The 13,268-nt window shown below is 34.2% G+C and overlaps 3 protein-coding genes across 4 annotated transcripts; 2 read left to right on the top strand and 1 right to left on the bottom strand.

The window, feature by feature from the left end:
- The first annotated feature begins 575 nt into the window (after positions 1-575).
- On the top strand, positions 576-1,313 carry LOC127254423 (uncharacterized). Its single transcript, XM_051279515.1, has one exon. The coding sequence runs from the start codon at positions 576-578 to the stop codon at positions 1,311-1,313; it is 738 nt and encodes a 245-aa protein (XP_051135472.1).
- Positions 1,314-4,738: 3,425 nt separating this feature from the next.
- Positions 4,739-7,194, top strand: LOC127254992 (F-box protein At5g46170-like). Its single transcript, XM_051280392.1, has 2 exons — positions 4,739-6,250; positions 6,921-7,194. Exon 1 carries the CDS (start codon positions 5,106-5,108, stop codon positions 6,243-6,245), a length of 1,140 nt encoding a protein of 379 aa, XP_051136349.1. The 5' UTR covers positions 4,739-5,105; the 3' UTR covers positions 6,246-6,250; positions 6,921-7,194.
- A 389-nt stretch (positions 7,195-7,583) lies between these two features.
- On the bottom strand, positions 7,584-12,069 carry LOC127254644 (transcription factor TCP2-like). Of its 2 annotated transcripts, XM_051279861.1 has the most exons (3): positions 11,917-12,069; positions 10,126-11,629; positions 7,584-7,874 (listed from the first exon to the last, which is right to left on the bottom strand). In XM_051279861.1, exon 2 carries the CDS (start codon positions 11,526-11,528, stop codon positions 10,143-10,145), a length of 1,386 nt encoding a protein of 461 aa, XP_051135818.1. In that variant the 5' UTR covers positions 11,529-11,629; positions 11,917-12,069; the 3' UTR covers positions 7,584-7,874; positions 10,126-10,142. The 2 variants fall into 2 exon arrangements, with proteins under 2 accessions (XP_051135818.1, XP_051135817.1); XM_051279860.1 differs by lacking the exon at positions 11,917-12,069 and having other exon boundaries at positions 10,126-11,906.
- Positions 12,070-13,268: the final 1,199 nt, after the last annotated feature.

Below are 13,268 nucleotides of genomic sequence, written 5' to 3'. Positions count from 1 at the left end.
CAAAAATACAGATCACTGTGCAAAAATTAAATACTAAGAAGGGATTCAGACATCCAATCTAAAACCAATTAGTTGATATATAGAGTAGCCTTCACTCTTATATATTATAGGAGATTCCACACATTTAGCAATATTCAAATGAAAGATGTGTATATACATGCATACATATATATATATATATTTTATATATATATATGATAGTTGAATAAAATCTCCCCAAAAAACTCAAATTGACCCAGAAATTCTTGCGGGCAGCTGTACACATATGCTGCCCAGCTTCACCTATTCAAGATTCTTCTTCTTCACGTGACCTAAATTCTTGGAAGCTCCCGGATCACAACTCCAAACCAATCCACATCACTCATCCAACACCATCAGGTAGCGGGTGGCGTCCCAGTCCCGGTTCTGTCATAGATAATTACAGACTCCCATGCATCCCCATATAAATTATAGAAATAATATATATACATATAGGGGCATTTAAGTCATTTCCTATACCTCGCTCCACGCACTATAAATTCATTCCTAACTACGCTCATAAAGTCGAAGAAATAGATATAATTATATGCAATAAAATGGTAATCCAAATTTTGGATGATGATCGTAAGGTTAATTATTATTATTATTATTCCGTTTGGGGCTTTTTACTGTTGGCCATTTTGGCTATATATCTTTTTTACCTTTTTACCCTCTTCCCTAATTTGGGTGATGTTTTGTGTACAACTAAATTCTGGTTTTTGGTATCCAACGCCATACTTCTCATCGTTGCTGCTGATTTTCACGGCGCTTTCGCCTCCGAATTCTGCTTTTACCGCCACCAGCAATTCTCGAGAACAGTAATTGACTGCGGTGATAACGATTTCACCATTACAGCAGATTATCATACCAGCAGAAGCAGTTCTGCAGTTGGATTCGAATACTGCCAATTGAGCGAGGAAATAGCCGGCGGCCGGAGCGATCATCGTCGGGAAGAAGAGGTAATGATTCCGGAGAAGATGATACATGTCGATTTTGTGGTGAATTTGAAGGATCGAAGTAATTTTGGGGAGAATGTTGGTCATGCTGTTGAGGAGGGAAACCCTAATTTTGAGAAGTTGGAGAGAGAGGACGAAATTGCCGTCGCCGGCGTACCTGAAGAAGGGGGAAAATTGGAGAGATGCGTAGGGAAGGAATCCGACAAGGCGGCGGAGGTGGAGGCGGACGGCGGCGATGAGGATGAAGATGAGTTCTCGAGGATGTCGGACGAAGAACTGAATAGAAGAGTTGAGGAGTTCATACGGAGGTTCAACATGCAGATGAGGCTTCAAAGCTAGCTCCCGGGACCCGCCACAAGTCGGAGCTCCAGATGATCAATGAAGATATATCAGAAAAACCAACGATCTACCATATTGATATATATACATATATATATGTATGTGTGTGTGGGTAATGATGCATGCATGCAATATTTGATGTTATTTTACACCATCATCCCAAATAATATACTTTTTCCGTCCATTTTCTATTGTCCTAAAGTATATTTACACAGTTTTTTTAGGTGATTGTCTTTTTGTTATGAATTGACAAATTTGCTCTTAAGTGTACCGTAGAGATTAAAAGTAATAAATGAATGAAGGGTAAAAATGTAAAATTTGTGTTTAAAAAAGAAAATATGACCATAGTAGTTCGACGTCCCAAATAGGAAAATAGGACATTAATTTGTGGACCGAGGGAGTACGATAGAAGATATTTATATACACAAACAAATTTGTAGTGTCACGAGACTTATAATAATAAATTTTCAGCCCAATATTATATAAGAATAATTAAAAAAAAAAATACAATGGATAAATGATAATAATAATAATAATAATAATTTATTTACATAAGTCTAACGAAAGTAAATTAAACTATAACATAAACAAGAGGAAAGTAAAGTCACAACTACCTAAATTTGGTTCATTTAGATTTGTGTAAAAGTAAATATATTGATTCATTGTGGGTTTGTTCATGCTAGATTTATCGAATAATTTTCTATAAATATTATTTTAAAAAATATAATATATACACGTACTAATACAATACATATAATATATACCTTTCGTTCACTTAAAAAATTAATTTTTTAATACAAAATATTATTCTTTATATTTCAACATAATTTTTCATACATAACATGTAAAATATATTCATCCAAAAAACACAAAATCAAATAATGTATTTTTTTTATTATTATTAGAAATAAAAAAAACCTAAATAAAAAACACTCATATCTAACCATCATTAATTAATGAGCAGTATATTATTTCACAAAGCAATGATGAGTGTGGAATAAATTAAATTGAATACAAGGTGGTGGTGGGGGTAATAATTTGATATTATAATATATATATATACATATCATTTGATATTATTGTCTGCTACCAATCACTCTATATATGTTCTTTTTTATTTTTAATATTTGCTCATCAATAATATTCCTCCGTCCACTTACAATATTTACATTTAGTTTTGGCGCGGTGTTTAAAAAACAATAATATTTTAATTATAGTGAGTAGTTAAAAGTAGTGTAATGACATTTTTGTCCTTACTTTTTTTGTGTAAATGTAATGATGTGATGTAAAGTAAAAGTATTCGTGGAAAAAAATAGGGTATTTAATGAAATATTAACTTTGCAATTGGACGTTCCAAAATAAAAATATGTAAACATTGTAAGTAGACGGAGGGAGTATAATATAATACAGTATAATATAATACTCCCTCCGTCCATAAACTAATGTCCTACTTTCCTATTTGAGACGTCCAACGGCTATTGTCCTACTTCCTTTTTTTTTAAACACAAATTTTACATTTTTACCCTTAATTCATTTATTACTTTTAATCTTTACTATACAGTTAAGGACACATTTGTCCATTCATAACAAAAAGATAATCACCTAAAAAACACGACGAAATAGTTTAATCATTCGTCCAAGAGTTAGATGTCATTCAAATCTTAATAATAATAATAATTATTATTATTAATATTATATTGTCCAGATTTGAGCATGCATAGACAATATTAATGTAGAATTATATTGCATATATGCAGAGGTGTGAGTTGGCCCAATCACTCATTTTCATCTTCATTGCTTATCTGTTTGCCACTCTATTATTCATCTTCTGTTTCTTTGGCTTCTACTCGCTTCAACTTTGTAATGTGCTCTTATATATTGGTATTTATTATTTTTTTTTTAAAAAAAGAAATAAATTAAATATTAATTGTCAAAAATAATTACTTGTATTTTTTATTATATTTATTTTTTAAATGTACATATTTTCACATACATTCAAAATTCTATATATGCTTACGTGTTTGCTTGTGATGTTTTGGTTTTGATTTTTTATTTTGAATAGTAAAATTTTGAATTGAAATAGTTGTTTGATGTGATATAAATATGTAATGATGTGATATTCTGAATATAAAATTAGATTTTAGTGTAATAAAATAAATAAAAATTGAATGTTAAATTTGATATTTTGGAAAGAAAAAAAAAAAATTGAAGTAATAAAATCTTGCTTAAAATCTTACAAAGTAAACAGTTTATTAATTTTGATTTATATTGATAGTAATACCTATTTGTATTATATATAATAATATTTTAATGAGATAATATATTTATTAATTATATTTTATTAAGATATGATTTTTAAAATATTCAAATATATTTTAAATTTATTTTGATAAAAATATAGTACATCATTAAACATACAAGTTAACATTTCAAAATTTCAATACAACCAAACTTTCAATTCTGGTGTATTCAATGTAGGGTTTCTAGAATTTTGTTGAATTTTTAAAATTTGAGTGTATTTAATCAAGAGTTTTTTAAAATTCGGAGGTATTTAATAAAAAAATGGTTTTTTAAAATGTTGAGATATTCAACAAACTTTTAATGGATTTTAATGAAAAATTGTAAAAATTTTGTATAGAATAGAATCTCCTGATTAGTAGAGATTTTGATGAATTTTTAAAATTATTATTATTGTTGTTGTTGTTGTTCTTATGATAAATAATATGGTAATATTTATTAATATTATTATGATTTTTTAAAAAAAATATTTAAAACTAAAATATATTAGCAAATTATTATAATTTTTTTAAAAATATATATTTTTATATTATAATATAATTTTAAAAAATATTATTATCATAATAAATATGTATTATTGTCATTTTTTCTTTTCGAAATACATATTTTAAAAATATATTTTTTGTTGAACCGTTAGTTTATATTTATTTATTTTAATATTTTTTTAAAAAAATAGTAAATTATATTTTTTATTTTATTTATATACGTATTTATTTTTTTAAAAAAATTATATAGTTATATATTATTTTTTAATATTAAATTTTATTTTATTAATAATTATATATTATATTTATAAAATTTGTGTTGGATATATATTTATATAATTAATATTTAGTAGACTCTATCAATTTTCTAAATTCACATAAATTTATAAAATTTTTAAAATCCAAATAAATCCATTAAAATCCCTAAATAAACCTTTCTATATCGCTCACCAGTCACCATACAAACACACTCTCGTTATTCCATTTGAAATTAAAACAATTAATTAGTAATCATAATTTATGTTCTATCCACGCTAATGGGCCTAAGCCCAAACATAATACGGGACCCATTAATTATAGCCACTCCAAATATTTTCCTGATTTTATTATTATTATTATAATTATTTTAAAATACGAGTACTTACCTTCTGCACTACAGGCTACAGCTCAGTTCGGTTCAGTTCAAAGACACAGCAATGGAGGAAGACAGCACGAAAACGGCGTTCCACGTTGTCGTTTTGTACAAACAGCTCTTAGCCGTCATGTGCGCTGCCGCTGCTCTCAATTACCAATGATGGTGACCTGCTCAGAACACCGGCTGTTCGCATTCCGATGACCTGCAAACGGGAATCGAGGAGGAGGATTTGTATTGTATTGCAGTCATTGTTTTGTACCTGAATTAAGGTTTTTATGGTATTTTCCGCATCTGAATTTCTGATTTGTCCGTCGGATCTTGCTTTGCTTCACTTCGCGGCTGTGTTGGTTGAGGAATTGGTGAGTTCCTGCACAGATGAACTCGATGTGTCCCGATCTGAGGGGCAGACTTCATCCGGAGACGATTGATTACTTCGACCGGCTTCCGGACGCCTTGGTCCTCTCGGTGTTCAACAGAATCGGCGACGTCAAAGCCTTGGGCAGATGCTGCGTCGTTTCGAGGAGGTTCAGGTCTCTCGTTTCGCAAGTAGAAGACGTAGTCGTCCACGTTGATTGCGTCGTCTCCGACGACGCCGCACCTTCCACCTCGTCCGCCGCAGCAACGGACGATTCACGGAATCCGTTTACAGCCTTCTTCCGCATCTTCTTCTCCGGACTCTCCCAACCTTTTCAATCTCTCGCGCAGCTGATTGCTCCTACCGCTTTTCATCTCTCGTCTCTCGCGAAACATTTGGATGACCAAAACGACGTCGTCACTCACCACTCACCGGCTCAGGTCTTGAAGAACTTCAACGGTATAAAGTTCCTCAGAATTGAACTTCCTGGCGGAGAGCTCGGTGTTGATGATGGTACTTTGCTGAAATGGATGGCCAATTTTGGATCTACACTTGATAATTGCGTTGTTCTCGGGGCTTCCAGCATCATTCAGAACACAATCGATGGCCGCGACCAGAGTCTAGAAGCTTCCAATGTCATCACCGCTGGAAACGGCAATGAGGATTTTGTCAATGGATTGGAAGACGACGGAAGCATACCGGAATCATTCTACACTAACGGAGACTTGCGATTGCGCGTAGTCTGGACAATTAGTTCGCTAATAGCAGCCTCGGCAAGGCATTATCTACTGCAGCCGATAATAGCAGAGCATAGGATGCTCGATAATTTAGTTTTGACAGACGCAGATGGGCAGGGAATGTTGTGTATGAACAGAGAGCAATTAGAGGAGCTTCGAGTAAAGCCTCTGTCAGTTTCATTGGTGTCGAACAGGACTCTTGTTCCTGATCTGAGCATGAGGTTGTGGTACGCCCCACACTTGGAGCTGCCGAATGGTGTGGTGTTGAAAGGGGCATCTTTAGTAGCAATCAGGCCTAAAGAGACGGTGGTGACGGGCTTGGAAGGAATCGGGGCTGCATCAGCATTCGAAGAGCCTTTCGCGGCTGCTGCTATGATGTTGGTGAAGAGGAGGACTTATTGCTTGGAGATGAACTCATTTTGAGTGAGGTAATTTCCATTTTGCAGTTTAGATTGGTTGTGCATTGTGCTTATTACATCTGGAAATGAATCTATAGAAGCCCTGGAGAAATGGGAATTGAAAAATCACTGGGATATGATGTCTTTATGTTACATATTGCTACATCTTGTTGATGATAAGTGAATAAGTTCACTCACACTTTATTCGTACATGATAAAGGCTAAAATCGAACTATTTTAGTGTCATTTTTCATCTTGTTTTCCATATTTGATTGTGTGTTTTGGTCCAAGAACGTGTGAATTTGTGAATATCAATAGTTGTAGTCTCTAGTTTGATGCATAATATTACAATTATTGTTCATTCTTTGTTTTCAATCCTATATGTTGGGCTAAAATATTTTCATGTTGTCCATAACATAAAGACAACTGGTAAGATTGCATCCTATTAATTCTGATCTGATCTCATGATCACAAGCCCCTTTATATATGATGACTGTATGTTTATATGGATTGTTGAGCTTTGAAATCTAGAGTGTGCTCTAATGAAGTGCTAAGGTTTGCTCATGCACAATTGTACTTGTTTGTGTCTGTGCTCAGTTTGGACAGCCATATCTCATAGTTTATCTATGTATCTGTCTATCTACATTTGTCTTTGGTAATGGTACCTACTAACTATGTGGATGGATCTTTGTGCTTTCAGGTTCTCTCTGTTTAGTTCTTGAAATGAGGTTTTACAAGAAGCTCATGGATACAGTTTTGAAATGAGCTGAGTTAACAAAAGCCAACACAGGAGGGTTTAGGGCAAACAAACAAGGCATGTAAATATTGTTACATGTGAATTGTGATGGTGATGGAAGTGAGGGAAACAGCTTATTAGTTAATCAACACCACATTATGCTTATTAATATACTCAGTTGTTGAAATATATGACCAAATATTGGTGCTGCACATGTTTTAACAAAAATAAGTAATAATTATTATTTTATTTGTTATTTATGCTTATTTTTTTATTCTCATAAAAGGATATTTATGTTTTTTTTTTTAATTACAAAAATAATTCATTCTGTAATGGAAATGGAAACAAAATTAAATCAAATCTATGGCCGGTCAAACAGACATATGTTTTCCAAGATTGAGAGAGTATTTTCTATCTTCTATAGTTACAAATGTACAAAATTCAAATATGATTTTTACTAAAAAGAAAAAACATAGTAATATTTATTATGACAGCAAAAAAAAGAGATGAACATTAGATTTGGATGGTAGGAAGTACTATCATATATTTATATACGTGGTTGTAACTCATAATATGGTTCTTGAACTGCATGCATATAGTAGGTAGCTGTAATTAAGTAGTAGGAGATGAAGAAGAAGAAACATCTGTATAATAATAATAATAATAGAATCATTCAAAGTTTGTCTTGAAACGAGATTGATATCAACACTTACTAATTGTCTGGCAGTGGCAGCAGAAATTAGTCTTACACGCGCGCATCGACCCGACCGGTCCGGTCCAGCCCATAATTAACTTAATTACGGTAAAACAGTCTAGAATGTGTGGACGAGACGACGGCAACAACGTGGAAAATTCAGAGGGAGGCTGGCTACCAATCGCAAAATTAAAACACACAGTTTAATTTGGCCTGCTTCACATCTGCACAGCACAACACAACACATGATCCCATGGAAGGAATGCTAGTAGTTAGAAATTTATTTTCTGCTTTCTCAGTCTGAACTAGATTCAATCATTCAATGGAAATAATCAATTACTGTATAAAATCACTACGCACCATACAAAATGCCAATCCTATTCCTAACCATGCTTTTAATTATTAAGTTTTTATACATATATAATTTATTCTATTAATTTGGTTGAGTTTGCGATTGCAACTTTAAAGCTATTGGAAAATAATACAGTCGGCATCGATTACTGTATAATTATTACAGTATGACAGTACTAAGAGCGACGATTAGCATGCGATATAACAACAGTCCAGTCCGTATTGATATAATAATATAAATACAATATAAAACTCATTTTACAAGAAAATTATGTATATATAGACATTAATTTTCAATTTATATACACTGTGTTAATTGAAACTAGTGTTTTATTTGCCTATCTTTTAAGTAAAACAGTATGTCGATTTGCCACATTTAGCACCTAACCTCTCTAGAAAGACCTAACATTATTTAACTCAAGGAGAAGTAATATACAGTATAGTGTGTTTCAAGAATAGCCTCTAACAGTAAAAACATGCATGGTTCAATACTGCAGATAAAACGGCAATATCAAATGACACTAGATTAATTATTATTATTATTATTATTATTATCGTGTCAAAGCAACAAAACAACATAACTAAATGTCAACAGACAGTAATGTTTCCAATTCAGTGTTCTTTCTCATATCCCAGGGCTGGTGTGCGTATAATTATGAGCTCAGTTGCATAAATGTAATATTAATTCGTAATTGATTTCAAAAACTTAACCATTTGAAGTTTAGTAAAGATCACTACATCCAAATTTGGGTAACAAAAAGGCACCTCAACTAGTCTAAATGTTCTATTGAGTCAGTCTATCTTGATATTAGGTTAGTGATGATACATGACTTAGCATCGATCAATTGATGCACAATGCCAAAAATTAGCAACTCGACATAACAAATATTTTTTCAACTATATATGCTAGCAAATTTAAATTTGTTAAAACCTAAATTCAAATATTTTCTTGCAGCACATAAGGTATAGACATACATACACTAACAAGGTAAGTCATCCTTAGATTTTCATCTATATATAATAACACACATTGGAGTCCTCACTTCTAAATACTCTTAAGTCAGTTCTTAGAAATAGTTCTCCACAGTAGAACTGAATCCTAAAATGCTAGGTTCTTCATGTAATGGGGGGGTGTTCATATCTCATCAATGTCCCTTACAGCAGCAATAAGTGTTCAGTTCTTTGTAACAATAGATAATCCACATTACAATAAAAAGGCCAGGTGTAAATGGATTACCCACTGGTTAGATAAGCACTCTCTTAAAAGTTTTCTAAGCCACAGAAAAAGATGTAAGATTTACTACACTGTCTGTCATCTAATTACAAAGTGAAATGGTAGGATAGTTCAAGTAATAAATACTGGGTAAAGGATAAGGTTCTGAGGCATTTTTAACTGTATAAAGGTTAACTGTCTGGAGATGACAGATGCATATAATTACATATATTCAAGATCCCATATGGAGACTCAAACCCTAAGTAAGTACTACTGCTAATTAAATATATAAATAATTGGACAGATAATGGTTGCATTGACAGGTGTTGAACTCCAGCAAGAAGTTCCCCTCCTGCAAATGACTGACTCTTGGTGGGACAGCAACAATAAAGGCTGACAGGTAATTTTTGTGGAATTACATAAGATTATAAAAGAGCTGTAGGTTCCCATCTAATCAAACAAAAAAGAGCCCTCACATGTTTGCTATAGAGTGAACTATTCAGTCACCCATCAACACCTGGCTTCGCCATAGACATGCTATAAAGAAAGGGAACCAAACAAAGGTTAAGGGACAGCCAGCCGATCCGTATTCACTGTTATCTATGCAAGTTTCTTAAAAACAGGACACTGTGCACTATGTCTTTGCTCCCAATGCTCGTGCCTTTTAATGAAACCAAGAAAATTAGGAAAACAACTATTCATAGTCAGCCAATCCCACTTAACGAAGCATAGATACTGTTGCTAGGAGATAATCAATTAAAAACCCTCGAAACTCAAATCCATACGAAGAAGACAGACAAGAATGAATGAAATGTATGCAGTAAAACTCAAATAATCACAGTAACGAGAACGAAATCAAGTTGAATGAATGCAAATAGATTAATCTTGTAGATCGAGAAATTGAAAATTACCTGCAGGAACTCTTGATTCAGTTCTTTCGTTTCTCCTTCTGGAGACCGCCATAGAAGAGCTGCAGGCGGGCATCGTACCCAGAGAGGAATTGGTGATGGCTCTCCGGAGGTGCTGCGGCACCGATAAAGAAGCTTGGAGGAGATCCTCCTCCTCCCTCAACAGGAGGAAACCTCTGATTCCGAACAGGAGGTAACATAGAGGAAGACGACGATGTATTGGACTGAAGGGTCCCCCTATCAAAACCGGCAAGGCCGGATGAAGAAGATATTGTGAAGTTGAGATTGTATTCGCCGCTGCTGTTGTGGTGATTACTGTTACTGTCGCTGTTCCCTCCGGCAACTGAGAAATGGTCCGCCGGAGCAAAGGAGAAGGCCTGAATCTCTGAATGGTGGTCCCCTGCTACAGTAAACATCGGCCTAACCGTATTCAGTAACTGCATTTGTCCCGGACGGGTTGCCGGAGGTCCTAGAAGCCCGCCATTGAAGTAACCTACTGACGTTGATGAAGACCACTGTCTGCTTGGAGATTTGAGGAAGAAATTCGATTCATGAGAATTGCCGGAAGACCTATGGGGCGTTTGATGAACTGAAGAATTAGGGCTAACGGAGTTGTGATTATCGATTTCACTGACATTGTGAAGACCGCCGCTCAATAGCTCCGTAAACGAGGTGGTTTGGGAGATAGGGTTCATCAATGAGTCGACAGGAGAAGGCTCCTCAATCTGGTCTTTCTCCTTCTCTAATTTCTCGGCGACTCGTTCTTTGGCTCGCGCCCTGGCTTTAATCCGGCTTTCAGATCTGGACAGCGAGACGCCTGAATTCTTACTAGTTTCGGAATTGCTGCTGCAAGCGGAGGATTTCACGGCCGGATGCTGCCGGAGGTAGCACGGATCTTCGAATCCGAGCTGATCAGATCCCCCGGTGCTCGATCTCTTCTCGTCGCTCACCTGCTTCGGCGTGGCCGGAAATGGAGTGTTCATCGGCGGCAGTTCCGCGATTGAACTGGACGCAGCTTTGAGCAGCCACTCCACCGCCTTGCTCGGCTGGTCGTAGCCCAATCGATCCTGCAAATCGTAGAACTGAATTGCGGTGTTAACCGATAGCCTCACCCGCCGGTCTCTCAGACCTTTGGAAGTGAGAACTTTGCTGTGCCGATCCTTTCCACCGGAAGCTCGAGAAACCCTAACTATCCGAGAAGAAGGCCATCCGTAAAACCTACCGACGGTTCCTCCGATATCCACCGGTCCGCCGCAGGTGGAGGTGAGCTTCTTGCGCTCTCCGTCTTCGCCTTCGTCTTCGTGCTGGTCATCCATGGCCTGCTCTTGTTCTATTTTATTTCTGCCATTAATACGATTGCTGCTGTTTCTGGAAAACTTGAACTGCATCTGATCATCCACCTCCATAAAACTATAATTTCCACTCTCATGCCGTTCTCCGAATTCCGCGGCAGCAGCTACCTCATCTGCAGCATCGAACTTCTTCTTCTTCAATTTATGCAGGCAGCCTTAAAGCGAAAATTGTTAAAATCGAGGAAAAACTTGAGAAATCAAAATTGAGGCTAGGTAGATGATGAGAATCCAAAATTGATTTGAGCTAGGGTTCAGAATTTAAGGGGGAAAATAATGGGCGAGCGATGGTGGATTTTGGGGAAACCGTGCTGTGCTGTGCTGTGCTGTTCCATCATTATTGATGACAATTACGCAGCAAGCACTAGTTTGGCTTTTGCTATTGCTACACAAACACACAATTAATATATATAAGTATATGTATATCCTTTACACAAAACATCACCTTCACAACAGAGAAAGGTGATGAGGCTGCAGCCTCCATCTGCATCGCCATTATAATGGCTTCAATATTTGAAGCTCTTTTTTCTTTTGTGTATTTTTTTACTTACTGCTGCTGCTGCTGCTGGTTTCAGTGCCTCAGTATCATTTATTAATTGGCTTCCTCACCTCACCACCTCTGCGTGCCTGCCTGCCTGCACCCTAATATATATATATATATATATATCTCTGTGTATGTAATTTGTATCCAAGCAACCAACCCCACATTTAAAAAAATAAATAAATAAATAATAAAATTAATTAATTAAGCATTACGTAGTGATTTAGATGACCTAAGAGTTAAGTTCAGGGGAAAAATATATCCTTTACTATCACATCTTTTCTATTTAATTATTATGCAATATATATATACACAATATTCTCTCTTATAAAATCCCTTTCACTCGATACATATTTTTATTTTTGTACATCTAATTATAAAATTAAAATAAATATTTTATTAAATATCTGATTTTTTTCGCAAATGTTCTCATTTTATATCGTATCATTACTTTTACGAAAAAAAATAAATGACAAAATGTCATTACATTACTTATAATTGCTCCATCTCAACCCAAATGTAGGGTTTGTTTGTTTGAAGCATTGGGAAATAATTACACTATTCATATAAATTTTTTCCTCCAAAAAATCAAATCAGAACACTTATTTTTTATTTTTTTATATTATACTAAAATCAATTTTACATTCAAAATATTAACACTTTATATCAAGTACTACTATTCCAATTTAAATTTTTTACTATTTAAATTCCAACTCAAAATCTAAACTCCTCTAGGTTTGAATAGTAAAAAAATTAAATTTGAATAGTAATATAATGTGATATAAATAAGTGTTGATGATGTTTTGAATGTAACATTGATTTTTAGTATAATATAAAAAATAAAAAATAGGTTCTTGATTTGATATTTTTAGAGAAAAAAATGAGAAGGACAATGTATTTCAAAATCCAATCCCCAGATAAATACACCCTTAAATTTTTAATCTCTCATTTCCATATATTTTTTAAATAAATAAATATATTTACATATATTTTTATTTTTTTTTATAAAAAAAAAAACAAAGAGTTGTGTTTTATAAGCTAATTTATGCGGCATTAATTTATAAGCATATAGGAAAAGGGTAGCCTAGAGGGGCATTAGGCGTACATATATGCATGTGATGTTTATGTATCCAACACTGATTTATTTTTTTATTATTTTTCAGAAATTATTAATTGAAACAGACACAAATAACTATTCAGCATCTCATCCAATCACGGACATTTTGTGTCTTATATATACACACACGTATATGCAT

Source organism: Andrographis paniculata, unplaced genomic scaffold (genome assembly GCF_009805555.1).
Source record: "Andrographis paniculata isolate CXL003 unplaced genomic scaffold, ASM980555v1 Contig52END, whole genome shotgun sequence".
NCBI classification, from domain to species: Eukaryota; Viridiplantae; Streptophyta; class Magnoliopsida; order Lamiales; family Acanthaceae; genus Andrographis; species Andrographis paniculata.
This window is presented reverse-complemented; position numbering and strand designations above follow the sequence as displayed.

Coding starts and splice junctions, on each gene's coding strand:
- LOC127254423 (XM_051279515.1), top strand. CDS start 576: ATGGTAATCCAAATTTTGGATGATGATCGTAAGGTTAATTATTATTAT.
- LOC127254992 (XM_051280392.1), top strand. CDS start 5,106: ATGAACTCGATGTGTCCCGATCTGAGGGGCAGACTTCATCCGGAGACG.
- LOC127254644 (XM_051279861.1), bottom strand. CDS start 11,528: ATGGAGGTGGATGATCAGATGCAGTTCAAGTTTTCCAGAAACAGCAGC.